The 26,470-nt window shown below is 37.1% G+C and overlaps 1 protein-coding gene across 9 annotated transcripts in view; it reads right to left on the minus strand.

The window, feature by feature from the left end:
• tulp1a (TUB like protein 1a) overlaps positions 1-26,470 on the minus strand; it is a 51,019-nt gene that overhangs the window by 16,482 nt on the left and 8,067 nt on the right. For 4 of the 9 annotated variants that reach the window (XM_048177849.1, XM_048177847.1, XM_048177850.1 and 1 more), the window contains exon 2: positions 11,269-11,416. In XM_048177849.1, coding sequence (XP_048033806.1) covers positions 11,269-11,416 — 148 coding nt within the window. Of the gene's footprint in view, positions 1-52; positions 197-6,629; positions 7,024-11,268; positions 12,154-26,470 lie in introns of those variants that run through there. The other 5 variants (XM_048177855.1, XM_048177853.1, XM_048177852.1 and 2 more) reach the window with 4 other exon arrangements.

Genomic DNA, 26,470 nt, shown 5'->3' on the forward strand with positions numbered 1-26,470 from the left:
TATACGTTTCTGTGCATAGTTGTGTAAATTTAAGCAGTAGTTTTGAACTTACCCATTGCCAGACATCAATGAAAGCAAGCAAAAGGATGCACATAATATTTTAGAAATTTGCATTACCTAAAGTTCGTCATGAAATCAAAATTGCCAATTCTTATTTTTATGAAATATAGCAGTATTTATTACATGTTCCCTCATAATCTTTCATCAAAAATAACTTCCCCTCCCTCTTGCAGCATCTCTTCTCTGATGACATGTTTACTGATTTGAGGGCGGGGCAACCTGTCACTCACATGAGATCCACCAATAGCAAACCACAACCATCCAATCAATTCCCCATGGACAAAATCAAGTCCCACCATACATTTTTCATGTCCAAAAAGCTGTTTTACTTGGATATATGTCATAATAAAGAAGAAAAGACCATCGAGTTGGCACTGATAGCCTTGTGGGCAGAACCGACATATAGTGGTGTTGCGCTTCGGCAACCCGAGTTCGAGTCCTGGCTTGCTGACCTTTCCCGTCCCCCCTCTCTCTCTCCCATTTTGCTTCCTGTCTGCTTGCTGTCCTATCATAATGAAGGCAAAAATGCCAAAAATAAATCTTAAAAAATAATATTGCAAATGCCGACTTACTAATATTAAACACTTAAATACTTATTCTATTTATTAAGCTGAGATTTTTGTTAAATTATGCATTTCGCAATGCATCTTTGTAGTGTAATATCATGTCTACACCTTTCTTAAGGACAAACAATCAATCAACATTTTCTGTACATTCAAACATTGCTCAAACAAAGGACATTAAATATGTGACCTCTTATGTACAGAATGCAGCAGGAGGGGAAAGTCTAATTCTTACACAATGTAGGCCGGACGTCACAGCCTGCTTCCGTACTGCACGGAGTGGGGAGCACATAATCTGATTAGTTCCAATCTTATATGAGTATTTATAGACCTCTCTTTAACAAAGAGCAAAAACAGTGGGATCCTTGATTTCTGCCGGCATGGGGATTTTACTCATACATTATGGAAAACCCCTCCGTAGACAGTTAGCCACAGTAGATTCAGTTTTGTACGTAAGTGGGGTTCTGTTTGACAGAAACATCCAAAAGCATTTGCTTGGTTGGCTGAGAAATACTGATTGGATAATTGTTAATTAGAGTTAATGTTTAAGTACATTTCATAATTTCAGCCATTAAATTCAGTGAACCCGAACTCTTTCAGGTCAGTGAGTTTCAGTGCCATCATGCACCAGTGTCCTTGATCAACCCCTCTCTGACATATTCTCTCTCCTTTTCTCCTCCCTTTATGGTTAAAAATGTAACAGGATATTCAGGAAAAAGGAAACACATGTATAAAATATTTCCTGTTTTTGAAAAACAAAAAACATTAAACATGTAAAATCTGTTCTGTACTATTTTCAGTACTAAAAATATTCTAGAAAAAGGGTCACACTTTATATTAGCTCTTTTTAACCACTAAGTACTTATTATAATTGTTAGTTCCACCATACTTAATTGTGTTGATATTGTATTGTAAAACACTTGTTGCCGCTATTGAGGTGGATACGGGTAAGTTTAGGACAGGTTTGGTGGTATGGGTAGGTTTAAGGGTGGAGTAAGGTGTAAGGGAAGGGTTAACTGTGTAATCAAACATGTAATTACAGAAATTATTTACAGCTGTAATTACATGCAGGTATTTTATGTAAAAACATGTACACAGTAAATGCACTTTATCAAATAATTAATTAAATGTTAGTACATAGTAGTTAAAGACACTTGATACAAAGAAAAAAAATATTTTAAAATTGATAGATTACTTTAAGCCTGACATTTTGACCAATACACAGATACCAGGACCCATCTAGAACAATGACAAGAACACACTGAATCCATTTGCTGCAAATTTTATGAAAGTCAACCTGGTTAGCATTGCTTTCCTTTTCTAAAGCCTTTCTAAATCTCGCCACTAAGAAAACACAATCAAGCTGGATGATCAAAGAGTCACTTCAGTCAATCAAGATAGTACACAATTCCCAGACTATGAACTATACGTAACCAAAAGACAAAAGGCTCCCTTGGCTTACTTAATCAAGAGTCCAAAGGTATTGCGTATAAGAACCTCAGGTATTTTATTCAAAAAGAACAAGATAAGTCTCAAAACAGCACTTAAAGGATTAGTTCACTTTGAAATGAAAAATAAGATTTACTCACCCTTGAGCTATCCTAGGTATATATGACTTTCTTCTTTCTGATGAACACAATCAGAGTTAAATTAATAAATATCCTGACACATCCAAGCTTTATAATGTCAGTGAACGGGTCCAACGAGTATGAAGTTGAAGAAAGTGCATCCATCGATCCATCATAAATGTACTCCACACGGCTCCAGGGGGTAATAAAGGCCTTCTAAAGCCGTGTGGAGTACGTCTATGATGGATGGATGCACTTTTTTGAGCTTCAAACTCGTAGGTCTCGTTCACTGCCATTATAAAGCCTGGATGCATCAGGATATTTATTAATATAATTCCGATTGTGTTCATCAGAAAGAAGAAGTCAAATAGGATGGCTTGAGGGTGAGACAGTGAGTAAATCTTCATTTCAAAGTGAACTAATTCTTTAAGGAAACCTTTAATAGAATCTAATAGCAGATTTAACATTATTGACACTGTCTGGCATAGAATATTGACAAATTAAAATTCAAAATGACTTTTACTATAAGATAAGAAGATAGATTACAGATTATTGGAATATAGAGTAATGGATGACAGTCTTAGGCCACGTACACACTGCAACTAAATTCGGTTGTCAGTTCACCTTTTAGTCCTTAATCGCGTTCTGTACACACACAGTTAAAATACGGGAGTGACAACCGCATTCTACAACCGAATTAACTCCCGAAAAATACAGGTAGGCCTAGTGACAACCGCATTTACAGAAATTCAATGCAGTGTGTAGGGGTAGACCAGGTAACAGTTGAGACACTTTATAGGGTACATTTGAAACACCTTAAATAACTTGCGTTCGCTAATAATGATATGATCAGTAAAATTTACTTAGCATTTCCCATTAATTCAGCGATGTCTTCAATCGTAGCCATAGAAATTATCAGACATGCGCATCTCCAGGACGAAGGATATATCGGAAAATATGATTGTTTTCTAAAAAAGGTCATCTTGTGTCTCACTTTCACCACGTCAGCTTCCACATTGAATAGCTGAGACATCCTTAGATGACTGTTCAAGGGGGTAACTTACATTGATCGTAAACCTTACTTTTGTGCTCTAAACACTGACATATTGCATGACTTTGTGTCATACACAGGTCATCGTAACAGTCTAGAGAAATGTTCGAGGTGGTCAGCGGGGTACAGTTGAGACACATACCACACATTCCATAGAATCCTAATTGTCGGCCCATGCAGTTTAGTTGCACGATATAAGTTCTATTAAGATCTATTAATCTATTAAGCAATTAATAGATCTTCATCTGGTGTTTTTGCCTTGGCATGATGGCTTTTCTACAATGTTTATGACTGTTAAAACTAAAACATATGTCAACTGTTAATATTACATTAAAATATGTTTAAGGCTAAATTTAACTTGTGCCTCATGTCTCACTTTACCCCAAAGCATTTGTCTCACTTTACCCCACCACCACATTTTAGAAAAAAATGATCTCTCTTAGCAATTCAGGCTAATCTTCAGCTAGCATCATCACATGGTTTTATATGTTGATAGTTCATCAACATGTATGATAGTAATTGGTTAGGCTAGCTTTGAATCATTCCGGCTGGGTGGCACAACAGTTGATTAAGTTGACCGTTTCAACTGAAAATGTACTGTTTTCGACATGGGTACAGTTGGAAAAAAATAGCTTTTTGTGAAAAAACTAATGCTGAAGCACAGCACCATGAGGTCCTCTCCTTCATGGCCATGGGGAAATGTGAGGGGCTTGAAAACATATTTTGTAGACAACAAAATGCCATATGAACAAATGTGTTCACCATTGCAGAGATACATTTTGGGTGGTGTCGGTCACATTACCCGATGTCTCATATTACCCCACTCTCCCCTACGGAACCGAACTGAACAACTAGTTGTTAATGACGTTTATGTGCACCGGTGTAACGTTAGTCTCTCGTGTATGCGCGGCGAATCACAGGGAAAGCACAAACCTATCCAAATGCTTTATGCTGAAAATCGCGATTCATGTCTGCTCATTTTAATAACTCCATAAACCCGTTTGCTTTATTAGACGAACTTAAACAACAAGCCCAGAAAGCTTATAATGCGTGACCATGGCAACACAAAGAGCACGCTCTGTGTGAAACTGGCTATACAAGCATGAACAAAACACGACGCCTCCGTCGACTGTGTTAGTGTGTTTAGTTAAATTGCTGAAAATAACGAGTGTTTTGTCACTTTAATATTACTTTGGTCACGATAACGGATACCAAACACAAGAGACGCCAGAACGTCGCTATGGTTTCCAAGCTGTCAATCATCGCATTTTCGCGAGCGAGTCGTGAAAATGCGAGTCGTGTTCCGTACACACATGTAACGATAATTTAGGGGATTCACTCCCGCATTTAAATGCGGTTGTCACTCCTGAAACTTACAGTGTGTACGTGCCCTTAGAGAATCTGGACCTGTAAACAGGATCAAGGCAGAATGAGTCTTTGAGGTGGGTTGTGGCACTGCCATTTTAAGATTACATAATTTCTGTTGAAAAGGCTTTTGAAAAGCATGAAAATCAGTTTTACACTTTTATTTTAGTTTCTAATTCTCACTTTTAACTAGATGCTTACTAGCATGCATATTACTAGAATACTGGCTGTTTATTAGTACTTATAAAGCACATATTAATGGGTTAGTTCACCCAAAAATGAAATTTCTGTCATAAATTACTCACCCTCATGTCGTTCCACACCCGTAAGACCTTCATTCATCTTCAGAACACAAATTAAGATATTTTTGATGAAATCCGAGGGTTTCTGAACCACAGCAATGTCATTGCACCTTTTGACGTCCAGAAAAGTAGTTAAAAACATGGTTAAAATAGTCAACGTGACTGCAGTGGTTCAACCTTAATGTTATGAAGCGACGAGAATACTTTTCCACCGTCGGGCCGAACGGTTCTTAGAATGGCAAGGAACGGTTCCACTTTAGTTTCCACTGGAGCATGGTATGGCATGGCACGATTACAAACCGTTCTCGGAATTCTTGGTACGGTTGTCTAACTGTGCTGGTAATCGTGCTGGAAGAATCCGTGAAGTGACGTTGATTGGTTACTTGTCTGTTGCATGGCTACCAGTTTCTCCGTAGCTGGCTAAGCGCTCTATTTGAGCGACGTAAACACAAATTAATAATAAAATTAAAAGAAATATTTAATCACCCTCCATAATGCGATTGTTATTTACATCTCATATCAAAATTAAACCGTTTTGTTACAAAGGGAACGACAGACGCTTTTATATTACATTCCAAAGAGTGGCCGTTATCAGCCCCACAGTGGAAAATGAAACCGTAACCGTACCAGTTCGACCGGATCGGCACGGAATGGAACAGTTACGCAATGAGAACCGTTCGGTCAGACAGTGGAAAAGCGCCTTTTTTGTGCACGAAATCAAAACAAAAATAACAACTTTATTCAACAATTTGAACTGTTGTCATACGTAGTGAATTCAGTGCAGGCTTCCATGTTTACGTCCGAACATCAACTCAGTATTGGCCGAAGCTGAACATGTGAGCAGCACAACGCATGCATGTGATGCTGACACAGGATCCAGGCAATAATGAGCCAGCATTCGGATGTAAACAAGGAAGCCTGCACTGAGTTCACTGCATATGACAACTGTTCAAATTGTTGAATAAAGTCGTTATTTTTGTGTTGTTTTTGAGCACAAAAAGTATTCTCGTCGCTTCATAACATTAAGGTTGAACCACTGCAGTCACGTTGACTATTTTAACCATGTTTTTAACTACCTTTCTGGAAGTCAAAAGGTGCATTGACGTTGCTGTGGTTCACAAACCCTTGGATTTCATCAAAAATATCTTAATTTGTGTTCTGAAGATGAACGAAGGTCTTACGAGTGTGGAACGACATGAGGGTGAGTTATTAATGACAGAAATTGCATTTTTGGGTAAACTAACCCTTTAATAACCTTATTTTGACTCATGACCATATTCTACGTCCCTTAATCCTACCTAATACCCTAAACTTAAACGCTACAAAAACTACCTTACTAACTATTAATAAGCAGTAAATTAGGAGTTTATTGAGGCAAGAAGTTGTAGATAATTAGTGAATATGTGTTCCCCATACTAAAGTGTTACCGAAAACTCACAACCTACTGCATTTTATGTCTCGTGTATGCTGACAGAAAACTCTAACTAATCAATCGATCAAACAGACTTGTATTAACTAATTTAGGCGCGTTTAGTGCCTTCTATTTCATAGAGCTACACTGTTTATGCCTGGCACAAAATTAACAAACATTTTCTTAGTATTAGTTCTTATTACTGCTTAAAACACACAGACTCTTAGTACATTGAATCTAAGACATCTTTAACTGCATTTAGAAACTAGAAGCTCTTTTACGCTATAAGACACCACAGTTAAGATGTACCTTCTCTGCAGACATGGTTATTGAGATGACATCGGTTCAAGAGTAAAAGTCCAGGCAAGAGAGCAGATGAAGCGGTCATGTGTGTGTATATGAGTGTGTGCTGAGGGCATCAGTGTGGCTGATTATGAAAGCTAGTTTAGTCCGGAGAAGTTGATAATAGGATTCAGTGTAAAGCCCATCTGCCTCAGGAGCAACCAAAACAACACCAGAGGAGAATACCATCTACTGAACACTACCGCAGAATGAAACTTCTTCATTACAGATTACATTATCAGCAGAACCGTTTAAGTGAAAAAGTAGTACTATTATCATATCTTTGAAGATACTATTATATTTTTATTAATATTTGGAATGTTTTTATTTTTATATTTTGTTTTAATTTTAGTTAAAGTTTTGGTAATGTTTTTATCATTTTTAGACGTCACACTGAAAAAAGGTGTGTTGGATTTACATGAACTTGTTTATATAATGTCAGCATGAAGTAATTTTTAAATAACCCAATTAAGGGGTCTCAAAGTGATTTTAATTTGTGTCACATAACTGAATTATAAGATTGTATTAGCTAGCTATTAGCTAGCAACAACAGCACATATAATGCATATTAAATGCTAATTAAAGCAGTAATGTATCAGACCACTGCCTAAGCAAATTAAACACTATAAAGTCGTCCCCCTTTTCTCATCTTGCTCAAAAACACATAAAACAACACTTAATTTCATCATTTTTACTTTCCTCATTAAGTCCCAAGCAAAGCATGCTGTGAACTACAGTTTCAGCAAAAAATCATTTTCGAGTAGGATACTTGATTGGCTTGATACATTCGCCCTAAATAACTAAATCTAGTAGATTGCACATTTCAGAGAATTACATTAATTGAAAGTGAAGAAATCAAGTTTTTGAAGAGAAACACAATTTTGTCATGTAGATCGCAAATAATATGATTGAGTAAATTAGACAATATGTGTTTTCCCATTTTTCAGTGCAATTTTAGTTTGTATTATTTTTTATTCAGTTTTAGTTTTAGTAATTTTAGTACATCAAGTTAAATTAAATGAAAATAAGAAATGTTGCATTGGCAACTAGATGAAATAAAATACGTTTTTTATTTTATTTTTTAAAATACACTATTTTATTTCAGCTAATACCTATTTATTTCAAGCAACAAAAATGTTTTTTTATGGTTTTAGTTTTAGTTTCAGTTAACTATCATGACAACTCTCTGAATAGCTTTAGCATGTTTTTGAATATGTCATTGTTAATGTATTTGGTCTTGGTGAACTAGATCTGCTACGCTTTTAAAACAAACTTTTTGCCACACGTGCCAATGGCCAGTGACCATTTACTGACCATAAATATTTTTTTTACCAGCCATGAAACATAGATTAATCCTTATTAAAGTTACAAAAGTTATTCAGTGTAAATCAGTGATTTTAATTAACATTAAACATACAGACAGCAGCAGGAATATTAGGCTGCTGTCACTTTAAGAGCTAATGCACATAGACCCCGAAGCCGCCGCCAGGCGCCGCCATTTGCGCCATTTAGAATTTCAGCCGCCGCCAGCCAATAATTTCCTAAGCCAAATTGAGCCACCATCTGATAAAGTTTGGCTGAGCCGGCTAGAATTATTTGCATCAAATAATAATTCTATCACATAGAGATACACACACGAAATATATAAACAATACACGAGATCTGTTTTCCCACTGGTTTCATAACAGCACAGTCTTGTGCTCGTTGCTACGATGCACAGACTCACAGTGAATTGACGACCGATTAAAATGGCTCGTTTTCCGTATAGAAGAAGCGATGCGCTTTTTTTTCTCGCACTGATGTGAAAAAGCGGAAAGAAGCAAGCAAGGTAATTTTGATCTTCTCACATACTTTCCTAATTCCTACTTACTTTTTTTTTTTTAACTTAGGCCTACCCAGACTTTTGTTAAATCTTCAGGGCACGGTTGCACAAACACCTGAATCAAAGATTGATGTTATGAACCAAATATTCTGGAACAGAGAGATTTATAGCACTGAACGTGATATTACTGCAGTAACAAACCACCGTTTCCACATTGCTAATTCACGATGCATGCTTCAGTGTACACTGTACATTGAAGTGAAATGTGCAAAACTTTGTCCAAAATAACACTGATAACGGTGTGTGTTTATATTAAGGCGAGACACGGCAGGCAAAAACATCGTTTTTTTTTTTTTTCCTGGTCAATTTTTAGATTTTTGGATATTTGTCTTCAATAACATGTCTTCTTTCAGACTTGTGGTGAAAAAAAAAGTCCGAAATACACATTTAGGTCTTTATTTTACTACACTTCGTCTGTTTGCGTCTGTAGATTTCTCATAAATTCAACAAAAGTTTGCGTTCTTAATCAACATACTTCTCCGCGATCGCTGCCGTCACCCTCTCATCACATGCAAGCTCTCTCTCTTCTGTACAATCCTGTTGGATCCAAATATGGTAGTTTCCTTTTTATCAGCAACCATACGTTGTGAAAGTAAAATCTGGTGTTTTCTTTATTATTACACTGTATTGCATTTTGTAGAAATATAGTGTAAGCCATGCATTGCTTGGAAAGATAATCAGTATGACATCTGTAGACATGAAGTGGCAGCTTCAGCCATTTGCAGCTATGAAAAGTTTGGCGGCTGCAGCAGCCATTTAGGTTTTGGCTGAGCCGGCTAGCCAGCCAATAACTTCATCAGCCAGCCATTATTCTCAAAAGAAATGGCTTCGGGCTCTAAATGCACAGATCCAATATACTGATAAATGTGTGTTTTCTTGTTTTTCTTGAACTATTTATGTTCACTTAAAGGATTAGTTCACTTTCAAATAAAATTTTCCTGATAATTTACTCACCCCCATGTCATCCAAGATGTCCATGTCCTTCTTTCGTCAGTTGAAAAGAAATTAAGGTTTTTGATGAAAACATTCTCCTTATAGTGGACTTCAGTGGCCTCCAAACGGTTGAAGGTCAAAATTACAGTTTCAGTGCAGCTTCAAAGGGCTTTAAAGATACCAGATGAGGAATAAGGGTCTTATCTAGTGAAACGATTGGTCATTTTCGAAAAAAATGTAAATGTATATGCTTTATATAAACAAATGATCGCCTTCCAAGTGGACGAACAAACGCAGCGCCAGTTACATTTTTTCTGTGAGTAGAATAGCGAAGGCATAGGACATACAGCGTAAGCTTTTTGAAGAATACGAAAGTGCGGTTTTGGCAGAAGCACTTGGAAGGCAATCATTTGTTTATATAAAGCATATACATTGACATTTTTTTTTTCGAAAATGGCCAATCATTTCGCTAGATAAGACCCTTATTCCTTGTCTGGTATCGTTTAAAGCCCTTTGAAGCTGCACTGAAACTGTAATTTTGACCTTCAACCATCTGGAGGCCATTGAAGTCCACTATAGGGAGAAAAATCCTGGAATGTTTTCATCAAAAACCTTAATTTCTTTTCGACTGACGAAAGGACATGGACATCTTGGATGACATGGGGGTGAGTAAATTATCAGGAAAATTTTATTTGAAAGTGAACTAATCCTTTAAGACATTATGTTAAACATGACTATGTTTACTTTTACGAGGACACTGGCCAAGACCGGCATTTTGACATAATTTTATTTTCATATGTCCGTTCAAGCGCAAGAAGATGTGAAAAAGAGCTCAGTTCAGTATTCGCTCGCTGTCTGAGATGCGGATTTCCAAAGTGCGCACATAAAATTTCCCACACAGTGTACGAGTAACGAATTGAGCTCCCTTTTGTGTCTTTTTGCACTTGAATATTTAAATTGGCAAGGATTAAACTTGTGCAGTGTTGGACTAGCATCAAATGTGCAGAGAGTCATTCACATTTGTTCACGTTCATGTTCTCACAATATACTCGCCAATGCCAAATTTTATTCACATTTGGCGCTTGGTGAGTGTTTATTTTAGACCCTGACTACAATGCTGCAGAGCAAGTGAACTTGCTATTGCCTTTAGATACACAGACATGCTGTTGTGAGCCTGTAAGATATGCTGCTGCTGCATGAATAGACATAAATAAATCCCATAGCAGATCTAGACAGGTGGAGCTGGGGAAGTGGAGGGGTTCAGAGCACTACAGCAAACAATGAACCAGACTATTTAAATGTAGAGCAAGAAACCTCACTGGCTGCAGGATCAGCAGAGGCCAATCATCTTGTGCCATGCAGTAAATGATGCAGACTGCATTTAAAGGATCAGCTTGTGCCATCTAGAGTTTCATGACTGAACTAATTGAATTAAAAATATAACATGAGTTTCATAATATGTTCGTATTTGGTTTTTCGCCCTTTTCTTTATTAACAGCAGCACTTGAGTTCCATAAGTTTGTGTAAAATGCATGACTTGAGAATGATCCAAAGCACATCTTGAGCTTCAGTGGAAGAACTGAAATATATGATCTCTGAAATTATTTATTTCAGATAACTTTTCTTTTACAATTGATTTAACTTTCGAAGTTTAAATGAAAAAAAAAAAAAAAAAGGTTTTCAATGTGTCAGACTTTTAGACCCACATTAAAGTATGTTTGCACTTGAATATGAATGTTTAGACATAGATTGAAACATACAAAAACACAAACACATTGATGTATAACTCACCTGTCCTGACTTTTTGGAGTCGTCATTAGGGAGACTAAGATATAAATCAACATTATTAGCAAAGCACACACACTATTGACATTATTTATAATGGAGCAGAAATCACTACTCACCTGTCTTCTGTCCAAACCTCCTTCAAGATCTCTTTCTGCAGAGGCATCAAGTGAAGATAACTGAAGATCAGCAAAACCTCAGAATTCTTCTCAAGTAAAATATCCAAAGCTCAATCAATGAGTAATAATTATCAGTATTCCATTACAACTCACAACTATATTTTTAATGCATTTTTTCTCCATCCAATCTTGTCCAATCAAGTCCTGACACGCATTGCAGAAACGTTGCCTATGCCTCTTTGCACTTGAAAACATAGATGTTGGGCTTTACTGGTCATCTTAAAAGGCCAATAAGATGAGAGTGCTGTTTCCCAGCATGCAATCATCTTTAAATGTATGCCATCTGTCATTGAGAGACAAACCAGCATCTACCCATTACAAAACCAGTCAGTGGAGGTCTTACCCATCCACCTGCAAAGATTTAATAGGATTGCCATCAGAATTAGAGGGCTGCCACATGTCTCTGTGGGGGATTTGTTACATAAAGCGCATGCATACTAATCATTTAAATAATGCTGTATTAATAATAATAATAATAATAAAGATGGCAAAATCTGTTAACCTGTGCTCCATAAAAGCCATTGATTTATGCCATCTTATAGCATGACAGTGATGCATTTTTATTATACAATAATGGTAGCACTTTATAATAAGTTTCCATTTGTTAATATTAGTTAACTACAAACTTAACGTGAAATAACAATGATCAATACTTCTACAATATGTATTAATCTTAATATTAATTTCAACATTTGCTAATACATTTTTATGCATCTGTTAACATTAGTTAATGCACTGTGAACTAACATGTACAAGAGTCAATGACGTGACGGGTCATTTTTTTAATAATAAAAAACAAAGATATGACATCCAAAGCATGTAAGGTAGTACAACTAGATCTCTTTTATTGAATCCAAAATGTTTTAATTATATTTTGCTACATATAAAAGGTATTTTAAAGATTTTAAAGTGTCAAAAGGTCATTCGGTTTAACCGTCCAAAGGTCAATACAGCCATTTCATTTGTGATTAAAATATCTAAAAATGTAATAAATGTATATATTTTTTATTCTGGCATGATTTTATAACATCATATATCAACATACTGCAAAATGGTATTAAAATTATGTGTAGAAGTCATTGCTTTGTTATGAGAAAGAATGCCTGGAAAAAATGAATTTCATTGATGTCATTCGGAGTAACCAATATAAATTAACAATTTTGGATCAAGTCATGCGGTCAATATCATGTGACACGATGTGAGATCATTCAGACACCTGCAAAGGACCTTATGGTTGTAAAGCAAAGTAACTAACTCTCTCTTAACTATTTGAAAAATTCATGTTTTCACTCATACGCATATCCTGAAACATCAGGTCATTTGGTACAACTGCTATAAAGCATGGAAAATGTTGTAATATTTTAAAAACTTGTACTAAATATAAAATGTTTGATTGTCCTTTTATTAGCTAGGTATCAAGCTAACTAGCTAGCTAGCTAGCTAGATATCAGCCTGTTAGCATTGTTTGAAAATATCGTCATTCGGTATAACCAAAAGTGTCATTCAGTAAAACCGAAGTTTTGGTTAAACCGAATGACTTTTTTAGTGACAGATTTTGTCCATCTTTAAAAAAATTATAAACATCACATTATCTCATTGTTAACACTTAATAAAACTTATTCCTCAATGACCCACAAACAATGAACGACTATTTAAATTAATAATAGATTAATAAACAAAGATTAAAAAATGCTATAAATTAATAAAATACATTTCTAAAAAAAAAAAACCCCAAAAATGAGTTAGTTCATGTTAGCTTATGCCTTAACAAATAAGACCTTATTGTATTTGTAACCATAATAATAATAATTTTTATTATAATTGTTAGCACTTTTTTTAGGATTCAATATTTTATATGTTTATGAATTTAAAAATGCAATGTGCATTTCAGGAAACTTTTTGAAAAAAATGTATTAAAAGTTATATTATCAAAGTTCTATTGGCCGCCATAATAGCTTTGCAATAGTAAGAAATAATCTTTCTATATTGATCAACTCATATTTAGAATAAATATATATATATATATATATATATATATAATATATATTCTATCATAATTCCTGCATAAAACACCCTGAGCATATGCACCTTTCCATGGTGAACAGTATAAGGTTTATAAACATAATTTTGGCATAATTATAATCTTTAAATTAATCAATCAAGTGACTATTTATATTTATTTATTATTTTATATTATTGCTGTGTGTAGTTACCAATACATGCCACAAGAGGGAGAAGTATTGCAGCTTATGCTTATGTTATGATGCTGAGAATGCCAGTTAATTCAAGCAAGTTCTAATATATTTTAAATATGACACAATATTATAGCACAACCTGAAGCACCTTTCTATTACTGACTAGAGTAATGCATGCATTATGAAATGTATATTATGCATGTTAATGAATAAAGTGCATTTACCCTTTTTTTCTCACTTTTTTATTGAACACGACTTTTGAATATGTAATTCTAAATGTATGTGTGCCTTGTAAAGCCCTCCCGTGCATCAGTAGCTTGGACTAATCGAACATCTCCATTTCTTGTCATTATACTCAAACGTATGTAGGCAGGCTGCCAAGTGTTGAAAACAGGGGCTGCATCTTTAACCTGTAGCTTTAATTATGAGCCTCGAGTAGAGTGTTAGAGTTCAGTGGCCTGGCATCTCCTCCTAACCCGAGGGGTCCAGCTCTGTCCTCTATAGCCTTTTCCCCTGCGTGATTAGGGCAGTCTAGACTAATGGATCTGTTGGCTGGCCTGCTCTCTCTGACAGCCTTCCCAACAACTGGCATCACGCCCAAGAGAAGCTAGTGAATTGACCCACTGTGGCGAAACTCCTCGGGCCTTAAAGGGACAGTCACGCTACAATCTGCCACTGAGCTAGGGTAAGTTCCTGTGTGCTTTTAGTGTTTTCAGAGGGAAAAATATACTGTTTAGATTTAGATTTTAACACTTGACAAAAACAAAATACATGTTCTTGACAGAATCAAATACATATTAGTATATTAACTGCCAAGAGGGAAAAAAAAAATCCACAGTAGTTTATATTTTCCTGCTACTTATTTGAAGACTTATATGAGACAAAAGCTTATCTTCTTACCTTAGCCTGATTCACAATGGTAAGCTTGTAATAATGTTTTCTAATTAGACTGGTGGGTTTCCACGGGAAATTCGAGCATGTCGTTGTTTGTCTTTGCGTCATTGCGTCATTTCTGTTTACATAAAGAGCGAAGAGCTAACTATATTGCATGTGAGGCGGATCATTTATAGACTTTTTTCACAGCAGCTGGAATAATTAAATTTATTTTGATGGCGGATTGTATGGTATGAGAAATAAATGTTAAAGATTAGACTGTACAGAAATTGAAATCTACAGGTAACGCTAATAAACACTAAATACACGTAGTCAGACAATGCTGATGTTGTTAACATTAACAATTTGAGAACAAAGTATAACAATAATTTGCAAGGTTTGACGTAATCCGAGTTAAGCGATCATTAGATTTAATCACCACTGGCAGCGTGATTTATTGTAATGCTTTTTTCTCAGATTGGTCAGAACAAAATTGGCACATTTGTGAAAATTCTTATTTTAGTCATACTTCCAATATGTAGTATCCACACCGGTGCGGTGACTGACAGCAAACATTAGATTCATCCACGCTGAGGAGCCATGCCGATGCACAACCCACGTAAAAATGATAATTCCACAAATACAATTGCAAGTTTCAAACAGAGATGGTGACAAAGAGGCAAAACTTACAGACCGCAGTTTTAAATTTACTAAATATATGTTTTACCAGTGTTTGCTTAAGTTAACCCTTAAATGCATGACTGTTTCGCCAATCATTATTACATATTCGGGTCTTTATCGACCAGGATTTATATCTAACACAGATGGATCTCTACCTGTCGCTATAATATAAAACTCCTCTGATATTAGAGTTACAATTACAAAAGAATAAAATAAATCATATTTTGTTACCTTTTGGAGCTTGAAAGGGTTCAGTTTGAGCAGATGTTTATGCCATCATCACTGTCCTCGTCAGAGCTCATTTCCCAGTAAATTCAGCAAATAATGGGCTAGTTTTATGTTTGAGGTCACGAATATGAGCCCATTCGAGATCTCAAACGTATTCTCAAAACGATATAATTTTCAACAACTTCAAAACCAATATTTCAATCGCTAACAGCTTCACCAGATCCATCCAGTGACAGTTACAGTCATATTTGATTGCGTTCAGTACTTGCTCTGCAGTAAATCGCTGAGCCATTTCATGTTTTTCTTATTTTCTCGTTTTCTGTCTGAATGAGTCGTCACTTCAGCATTGTGTATCAGACATTGCCACCTTGTGGAATAAAGGTGAATTGCACTTATTCCGTCACCTAAGATTCAATTATTGTTGTGCAGAAAAAATATACGTACACTCATACACACCTCGGGTCGTTAGCGACCCTATACAATTTTTACAAAAAATTAATACAAAAATAGGCATTATTTTATAATTTTATGATTTTTTTTCTTGTTATATTCTTTATAATGAATTGATTGAGGAATACCAAGAAGGTGATGTCTAACTTTAAAAAATGAACTAGGAGGAGGGTAGTGAATGACACTAAAGACCCGAGGTATGCATTTAAGGGTTAAAGATCATGTTGAAGTGGTGTTTATTACTAGCCGTAAACTACTTGCTAATGTGAACTCTCTGAAAAGAGCCAGCACCTGATGTTTATTTCTTTCAGTTTGCACACTTTTATAGCATTAAAATGTTTATAGTTTCGTTTTGTTAACTAAATGTGTATTACCAGAGATAGTGACAAAGAGGCAAAACTTACGGACCGCAGCTTTAAGTATCAATTTTGTTTCAGATGTTTCTCCAAAAATGTTTATGAAGGACTAACAGAAATAAGACAACCCTTTGTTAAAAAGGAGGCACTGTATTTTTTTTTTTTAAATGCAATTAGTTGAACTTGAAGGGTGTTTTTTAAAAAATAAAATAAAGTGCAAAAATTGTACCTTTAGGAGTAGCAACAGCTTGTCACTGGGGCAGTACCCTTAAAAGTACATCTTTGTAGCTTATTTACCGTTAAAATTTTCATAGTAGTACCTTAAGATACATATTGCTACTCTAAAGCCGCATTTCCACCGCAGGGACTTTCTCCAGGAACTAGGGACTCAGTGTGTTTTCATTGCAGGAACCAGGGTCTAAATGAAGTTCTGGGTAAAAATTTCCCCTCAGAAAGTCCCTGTTTGCGAGGTAGTACTTTTTCACAGTTCAGGAACTTTCGGGGGTGGGACTTGGGCACTGAACATGCTGATTGGTTGACTCCACACAGCTTTTATTTTCAACCACTATTTTTAAAAGTCTGTTGCGGTGCGTGCAACAAGAGTTGTTTGCTATACGAATCAACAGTATAGTTTAAAAAATACGACCGATGAACCAACGACGAGGTTTGGGCTTTTTATTAAGCTTATATGCGGAGGACGAAATCCAGCGAGAACTGGAAAGTCATGCACAGTCTTGCATCACCAGACTAATTTGCCTAATCTTCACTGTATTTTTTAGACTGTGATGGAAATGAGAAGCTCAGCAAGAAGCTCAGCAGAAAAAAAATGGCAAGAGAAATGTTGATATAAACAAATGTTTAATTTAATATAGAACAAATTTCGATTAAAATAGAGAATTTTTACACAATATTTGTGCATGATGCATGATTTATGCTTATGTGAATTGTTAGTTAACATGCTAACAGCAAAATGATGCAGCTCACTAGGTTTTGGAACAGAGCCCAAGACCAATCTTTCTCAGTGTATAGTGTTGGCATGAATGTCATGTGCAGGGTTATGCACACCCTGATAGTTTTTCAGGGTACAAGACGCTCTGCATCGAAGGAAATCAAACAAAAGTAAATGAGAAACAACAAATAATATGATACCGTCCTTAGGGGACTGAAGTACAGGGCAGTATGTGCCTTATTCTGCACACACACACACACACAAATACAAAAAAGGGAGGGTGTTAAACAAAGAGGAGAGCAGGCGATATAATGAAAAGGAACAAAAAGCACACGGGAGGTGTTCTCCTTTCTAATAAAGGGCTGTCAGATGATTTGTCATGAGTTACAGTACAACAGTCTCCTCGCGCTTGAAAGATGGCATATTCTGTCATGCTGACGTCCTCATAGAGAGCAGATGGAGGGCAGTGTGAACAAGTGCACATTTCTCCCTCGGGGCGTTCTCAAATGCTCCTGCCCTCTCGCTATATCCACACACACGTGAGTTGTGTATCCACAAATACATTCAAATTGTGGGGCTATTGTTTCTAACTTCTGAACTGAGTCACTTTCTCCTCGACACTCTACTTTGCCCTTGTGAAAAAGAATTTAGCATACTTTTAAAAAAAAGTGTACTTATTATGGAAATAAAATACTATATGAAGAATATATTTAATGTATACTGAATGTAATGTTTTCAAGTTAAATGAAAATATATTAAATGCAATTGGATCAACTTAAGAGTGCTTTTTGACATTTAAGTAGGACTTAAGCACATCTCTTTCTTGTGCATAACATAAAATATGATTTTTTTTTTATTTTTTTTTTTTAGTTTTTTCCACATTTGTTTCTTAAACAATGTAATGACATTTAAAAAACAAAAACAAAAATAAAAACTAAAACTGTTTATTTTTTTCTGGGTCTCGGGAAAATATTTTTATAATTATATAAATATAATTACTTCTATTGTCTTTGAAATATGGTTCAAGTGTACTGCCGAATGTATAGACGAGCATTTATGGTAAACTAAAGTATACTTATATACTGGCATTTCTATTGAAATTTGTACGTCATTTGCAATTACACATTTGTGTATTTATTGATGAAGTTGCAATTTATCAAAATTAAAATATATTAACTTTAAATGTAATATGAAATAGCACCACAGTTAAAATTAATAATCAAGCACTTAAAGCTGCAGTCCGTAACTTTTTTTGGTTAAAAATGATCCAAAATCAATTTTTGAGCAAGTACATAACCAGCCAGTGTTCAAAACTATCTCCTTATCTTAGCTCGATTCACAACGGTAAGCTTGTAATAATGTTTTATAATAAGAGCGACCTGGTGGATTTCCGCAGGAAATTCGAGCATGCAGCAGTTCCTCTGTGAGTCATTACGTCACGTCTGTAAACATAAAGGAGTCCAGGCTAGTCGGCTTTATCATGTGAGGATGCAGCTGGTAGCGGATCATTTAGAGTCTGTTCTCACAGCAGCTGAAATAATTAAACTTATCATTTTGATGGCGGATTATAATCCAGAAAAGTCCAAATGACAGTCATCAGTGACAACCAGAGATTCACCCATAGTCAAAAAGCAAAAGACTTTGGACTGTGGAGTGGATACAGAAATTGAAATCTACAGGTAACGCTAATACGCACTAAATACACAGTCACGCAATGCTTATGTTGTTAACATTAACAATTTGAGAACAAAGTATAACAATAATAATTTGCATGGTTTGATGCGTTATGAGCTAAGCGATCGTTGGATTTAATCACCATTGGCAGCACAATTTATTGTAGGCTAATGCTTTCCCCCTCAGTTGGTCAGAAAAAAAAAGTGGCATATATGTTACTTGTTCAGATGAAATTTTCCAGTGAAAATTCCTACTTTGGTCATACTTCAAGAATACAATCTGTGATTCCGAAGAACAGTATCCACACCGGTGTGCTGACTGACAGCAAAGATTAGATTCACCCGTGCTGCCGATGCACAACGCATGTACAGATAATAATTCCGCATATGACTGCAATCGCAGGTTTCAAACAGAGATGGCGACAAAGGAAAAATGCCGGACTGCAGCTTAAAAAAAATAAAAAAATTAGTGTACTTCTTTAAAACTGACAAAAGGTTATTAAAACATGGTTTAAATTGTGCTTTAAATTAAACTTTTAATTTGAAATTATTACAAAGTGCACTTTTTAAAATTGTACGTTACTGCTAAGAAACAGTCATAAAAGTGTACAGGCCTTTTATTGAGTTAATATTATATTATCTGCTAGTACATTTTATTCTTTTCTTTCTTTTTTTTCCCTTTTTTTAAAATGGCCATACTTTAGTTTATGGTCTAATTCTCAGTATTAACTAACTAGTAACTATGGCTTTTGCCAAAATAAACTCCTAATTACTGCTTATTAATAGTTAGTAAGGTAGTTGTTAAGTTTAGGTATTGGGTAGGATTAAGGGATGTAGAATATTGTCATGCAGAAGAAGACATTAATACAGAGGTCTCCAAACTCGGTCCTAGAAGGCCACTGTCCTGCAAAGTTCAGATATAACCCAAATTAAACACACCTGAACCAGATAAGATCTCACTAGGCATACAAGAAACTTTCAAGCAGTTGTGTTAGAGCTGGTTGGAGCTAAACTCTGCAGGAAAGCGGCCCTCCAGGGTGGAGTTTGGAGACCTCTGCATTAATATGTGCTTTATAAGTACTATAAAAAGCCAATATCTTAGTAATATGCATGCTAGTAAGCTACTAGTTAATAGTGAAAATTGGACCCTAAACAAAATTGTTACCAAATATATACTTAAGATTTGAAGTACACTACAAGTTTCTCATGGTTAAAACTTACAGAACATATTTATCACTTAAAAAGGTGAGATACGTCACGGGTACCGTGTGTAACCCTGCTTCCCTGAGTGAGGAATGAGACGTTGTGTCAGTCGCTGAGTATGGAGTCACTCACAGCAACTCTACAGCAACTCAATTATGATACCAGACCTTAACACAAGTCTTATGGGAGCAGCGTACCAAAGGGAACGTTTGAGGGAAAATTTCTCAGTTTCTATGATTGTCCAGTCTAATGAGCTGGAGAGGAAACCGAGAATGGATTGCTAACCACAATACAGACCATTCTGCCCTGTCAAAGACCCGCTCTGACCTTCGAGTTGCCTGGGAATAGGGATCAACCCATTCACAAGGAGCATAATCCTGCTTCAATACCAGATATGAAAATTTGGCGAGGATGACAAGTGAGAGAGTGGAAAAAGTTTCCATACTCGATCTCAACTGTCAAGGTCTACTCATAATCTTCTCCTGCCAGGGAGCCCAACCCTAATTTAACCCATAGTCAAAGAACTGGGAAGGGCGACAGCTTTCATATGTCAAGCTAAACCTTACAGATATTCACAAAGGAGCATAGCCCTGCTTTAACCCTCTGGAGTCTGAGGCTGATTTGGGGCTTGGAGAAGTTTTGACATGCCCTGACATTTGTGCTTTTTTCAGTTGTTCATGAACATATAAACGACAAAAGTGTCATTACACTGTATTCAGCACAAACTAGGCTACAATAATATGTGAGGAACATGTATGTACATGTTTGTATTTTTGAAGGAATAATGTTTATGCGTGGTTATTGAAAAAACTAAAACTTAAGTCACTGAAATAAGGCCAAAAAAAGTATATTAAATCTATGTTCACAAGACTTTTGGGTATTGGAGGTTATAGACTAGAGTTTTTGCTTCAGAATTATGTAAAAATTATGCTGCCTACTCCTTCATATAAAACAATATATTGATTTAGTTTTTTGTAAGACACTTTTTGTCAAGAAACACAGTATGCGTGGGGGCGTGAATCTGCATGAATAATGGGCCATTTACACCTGAGAAGACAAAGGAATCACATAGTAATGATCTGAAATGACTTGCATATTAATGAGGCCTATCAGTCAGGTAGGCTGTGAAAAAAACCCTCTGTAATAATGTCTCAGCTCATCATAAACAGCAATACTGTGAAATATTATTACAATTTAAAATAATGATATTCTATTATATTCTTTAAAATATAATGTATTTCTGTGGCGCAAAGTGTCTGAACAATTATGTTACCTCTATGGCATTTCATATAGGCTTTTAGCTTAAAAGCATGCACATTTGGAGAAATATTGATGGATTCTTATATATTTATGTCAATTTTCTATACTGAGAAATAATATTTATTGTCATCCCTATGAGTGCTGGATACTGTGTTTTTAATTCATACTTGCAGCCGGAGGGTGCTCTTTACACCTTTAGTCCACAAATTCATAATATAAAGAAGAAAAGGAACTAGGAACTAACGGCATGTCTTCTAGAGATCGCTAACTATTGCTGTAACATCCAAATAAACACTTTTCAAGACAATAAATACACGATTGAGACGATGAATGCATGTATTGCCTCTGAATTTGCGTCTGAATAGCGCTGGCTCCGTGGGCGTGGCCGCATTAGCGGATAATGAGCTGAATCACAGACTTCTGACATGGCTCTCTTTTCATACAGATTACATAAATACAGAATGTTTGTTTTCGATTTGACTTGCACGATTTAAAACCTGACATTTCAAAAAAATTTTAGACGTAAGTGTCATTTTTTTTGTCATTAGTATTCATAAGTTACAGTTCATTATCTGAGAACTATCAGATTGGACTTCGTTCAGAGGGAGAGGAGAGATCACGCATCATGTTAGTTTTCTTTATTTTACAAAAAGCACAACATTGTGTTTTTACTCTGAGTAAAATAAAAGTAAAATAAAAGAAGATATTCTATAGTTTCAATTTATATATTACTTTTGTCTCTATGACAAGAAATGACGGAGCATTTTAAGTCTGTTTTGCTGCAATGTGAAAAAAAACCTGCAAAACGCGCCGGCGAGAGAGAGCATACTTAGCCTCATACAATTCACCAGCCTAGCTCTACTCTTAAAAGATACCTGCCAGGGAGCGCAACCCTTCTTTAAACCCCAGTTGATGAACTGGGGAGGGCAACAGACTCTATCTGTCAAGCTCAACCTTCAAGATTCATAAGGAGCATAACTCTGCTTGAATACCCAATCTGATAGTTTGGGGAGGTTGACAGATGAGAGAGTTGGCCATTTCTTGTGACTTAGTCCACCTCAGCTCTCATCTGTCCAGCTCTACAATGCGTATACCAACGAACCCTTGAAAGGGGAGCCTACAACCCTGCTTTCAGCACCAATTTGAAATATTGGGTGACAAGTGAGAGAGTGGACACAGACCACATTCGACCTCACCTGTCTAGCTCTATACTTGTAAGGATACCTGTCACGGGGCACAACCCTACTTTAATCCCAGTTGATGAACTGGGGAGGGCTAAAGATTTTATATGTCAAGCTAAACCTTGCCCATATTCATAAGGAGCATAGCCCTGTTTTAATACCCAACATGATAGATTGGGGAGGGCAACAGATGAGAGAATAGGCCACATCCGGTGACTTGGATCACTTCAGATATCACACTGCCAATTGCTACACTCATAAAGATGTTCGCAACCCTTCAAAAGGGGAGCCTATAACCCTGCTTACTCCCAATCTGATAAATTAGGGAGTTCGAAATGTGAGAGAATGGGTCATTCATGCGACCCTGGCCACCTCATCTCACAGGCTCTGTACCCTAAATAATAATAAATACACTGAAAAGGAGAGCAAGGCACTTTCCGGAGATCCACCAGGGAAATAACCTTTATCTCCATGGAGCAGGTGAAGGTGTAATAACGTTCTCATCTCGTGGACCAGGGGAGGATGCTGACATAATCACATCTACAGCATTGCCGCCATCTTTTTACTATGTTAGAGGGGCAACCAGAAAGACAGCAGGATGCCTGTAGGCTTTCTACTCTGTTAGCAGTCCATCCCTGTCTTGCATCAGCTTCTGCCTCAGACTCAGTAGAAGGAACTGAAAGACCTCAACTGCCGAATTAGTAGGGGAATGCACTCAAACAGACCCCACCTTAAATGCTGGAGAGAGCGCCAACGAGAGAGCGGGACACTAAATTATATCCCTCTTTATATCCCTGGCCCCCAAGGGGGTTGTGCTGACACGTTACCACCTTCAGTTCAAGGGAACTGGAAAGTGAGAAGTAGTCCACTTCGACTAGTGAGAAGTGGAATTCCTAAGGGATAATATGCCACGTTCCTCTCAGCTAATCACCCATTCCTAGTAACGCATCTAAAGATGACTGTGTTCTCACCTCCAGCTGTACTGGAGGGAGGGCATCCAGAAGAAAGGAGTCATATCATCTCACCACGACTTGTCACCTTTCTATCAGAAGGATTACTCAACACTCCTTCATCAGGGAAGCATAGTACCAATGCTTTACTACTATGAAGCGCTTCCCTTAAAAGGGGTGTGTGTGTTACATAGGAGAGTAGGTCATAACATCTCACTTATCTACCACACTTTTTGTTTTTTGGGGTAGAACATCCAAATCTTGTGCATATCCGATTGGAATCCGATCATATTTAGCAAGTGTGAACGGCAAAAAAATTAATGAACAGTTTTGAGCTACATTCATATGTGGTTTGAAATCCTATTAAAGGGCACTTATTATACAAAATCCACTTTTACTTGGTTAGATATGCAGTTTTGATTCTCTGAGCAGTGTGATGTCACAATGCTCAGGCCCCGCCCACACCGGCTGACTGACAGTCCTACATAGTTTCTGCCCTCAGCGAGTTGTATGCTGTCTGCCATTTTCTCTGAGCTCGAGCAACTGTAGTGTCAACAATGTCTCGTAAGCAATCCTGGTGTTCTGTTTTTGGATGTAAGACTGAACATAAAACTCTTAATTTTCTCCCAACATCTGAGCCACTGAGGACGCAGGGGATTAGCTATATTTCTGAAGATAATGCACCCCAGAATCTACCTAAATTTGTTTACGTCTGCGCAAATCATTTCACTCCAGACTGCTTTGTGAATGAGGGGCAATAGAAGGCAGGCTTTGCTAAAAAGTTGTTACTCAAGGATGGATTTGTACCAACTGTTTGTGATCCTCCAGAAGAAGTAAGTGTCACACTGTTTATTTTTTTATGTTTTTTGGGAAAATCACTGTAACGAGGTCAGTAGATGTGGGAAGGAGGCGGGAACCGGCGAACGTTCAACAAAAGTTTAATTCAAAATAAACAAAGAACAAAACGAAAGTAATGCCGGCAGACCCTCGCGGACGTCTGCTGGCCACACAAACATAATAAAACATAACGTAAAGTCCAGGCCTGGTCCTCTCTCGTCCTTCACTGATGTCGCTCCTCCTTTTATGCCTCTGGAGCTCCTCCGTGAGAGACTCGAAGGTGATTCGAGTCTCATTATCACTCGCGTCACCGGCCTCGCGCCGTTCCCTCACGGCTCTCGCCCGCCCTGCTCGTCACAATCACCATTTCAGTCGATGTGTCTGTTAGCCAGTTCCACACCAAATGTGGCCAAAGCTATTGTTGTCTTAGAGACCATATGTCTGTCGTCTATTTTAAACCTTGTTTAAATACTTTATAACTACACGTATGTAAAGAGCAGTGCAAAATGTGATTGTCTTGAAAAACTGTATACATTTTCCGTAAAGACAAGATATTAAAAACACTATATTTATTTGCAAAGGCCAACACATTTATCCACTAACCATTCAGAAAGGTCAGGAAGGAGTTCTTTTTAAGTCTCTCCATCAGTGTCTGACTCCGGTTTGAACAATGTAAGGCTGAACACATTACTGACAACTGTCATTTTGGCTGCGTGAGATTCTCCAGCTTTGTTGTTATTGAGCAACTGAAATGTGAGCTGTTAAAGCTCTGCCCTCTTCTAGAAAGGGGGCAAGGAGCAGCACCTCATTTGCATTTAAAGGTACACACACAAAAATGGCGTGTTTTTGCTCATACCCAAATAGGGGCAAATTTGACAAGACATAATAAATGATCTGTGGGGTTTTTTTGAGATTAAACTTCACAGACACATTCTGGGGACACCAGAGACTTATATTACATCTTGTGAAAAGGGGCATAATAGGTGCCCTTTAAAACTGCATTTCTGGAAATCCGTTTCAGTCTGACAGCTCTAATGTGTGGTTTATAACGTTCTCAAGCCACGTAAAACATGTAAACATGTCAGACGTTGTTATAGGAAAGTGCTGAAAGTTGCTGAAGAAACAAGGTTGTACTGTTGCAAGTGCTGGTCGAACATATAATAGCCTATAAACAGAGACATCACGGAATAAAGCCGCTAATACCAGCCTCCTATGTTTCTGCCGCTGCCTCAGAAGATATAGTAGTCCAGAGTGACGGCTATATATTGGCATGTTGTAAATAAGACAACATCTCTATTGCAAACCCCTTCACATTGCTGCTGTTGTTGCTTTTGTTTTTGGCATATGCCAACCAATGCAACATCATTGCCTTAGAAACCAATGCAGATATTCTGGAAAACCAAAGAGCCCTATGGGACACATAAACCAGATCTGAACAGTTGCGATACACAGTGTGGACAGTCAATAATTTAGATCAGATTCCAATCAGATACACAAATAATCAGATATGGACTGACAGTGTGAACAGAGCCACAATTTATAGTCACTCAACACTGTCAAAGTCACTACACAAGGACATGCATGTGTACATCAGGAAGTCTTTCAGGAGAGGACGCTAATGACACAGGCAAAAACTGCTTGTTTGATCAAGACACTTCCTGCTTAGCGCCAACCAGGTAACTAGGCCTGGCTGAGGTGTGGATCATGGCTAAGGTGTGGATCATAGCCTCCACACTCCTATATTTTTTCTCTTTTTTAATATAGATCTCCATTTGGATCAGAAGAACTTGCAGAGCAGGCTTCCAAAAATGGGAACGTCCATCTCAAGCTCTGCCCACTCAGACCAATAACATGCTCTCAACAAGATCGGAAGAGGCCACTCCTCAAAGCAGTGCTTTCTGACTCAGCATGAGAGCAATGGAGCTAACAGGAGAAGCTCAAAGATGGAAAACACCCTTGTCAGACTCCTCCACACTCTTTGCCTACAATCCCCATGATCTGTCCCACCTTGCCACGTCGACAGCCACGGGACCCGAACCGCAAAGTGCAGATGCTTGATACTCATCCCTCGAAAGACAAGCAAGAGGGGAGCTTCCCACTGCGAATGCATCACAATGAGTGCATTTAGCTCCTTCAAGAGCCAAATGAGCTCCATGCAGACACCTGTCTGTCATCCCTTAAGAAAGAGTTGAG

Source organism: Megalobrama amblycephala, linkage group LG24, assembly GCF_018812025.1.
Source record: "Megalobrama amblycephala isolate DHTTF-2021 linkage group LG24, ASM1881202v1, whole genome shotgun sequence".
Classification (NCBI taxonomy): domain Eukaryota; kingdom Metazoa; phylum Chordata; class Actinopteri; order Cypriniformes; family Xenocyprididae; genus Megalobrama; species Megalobrama amblycephala.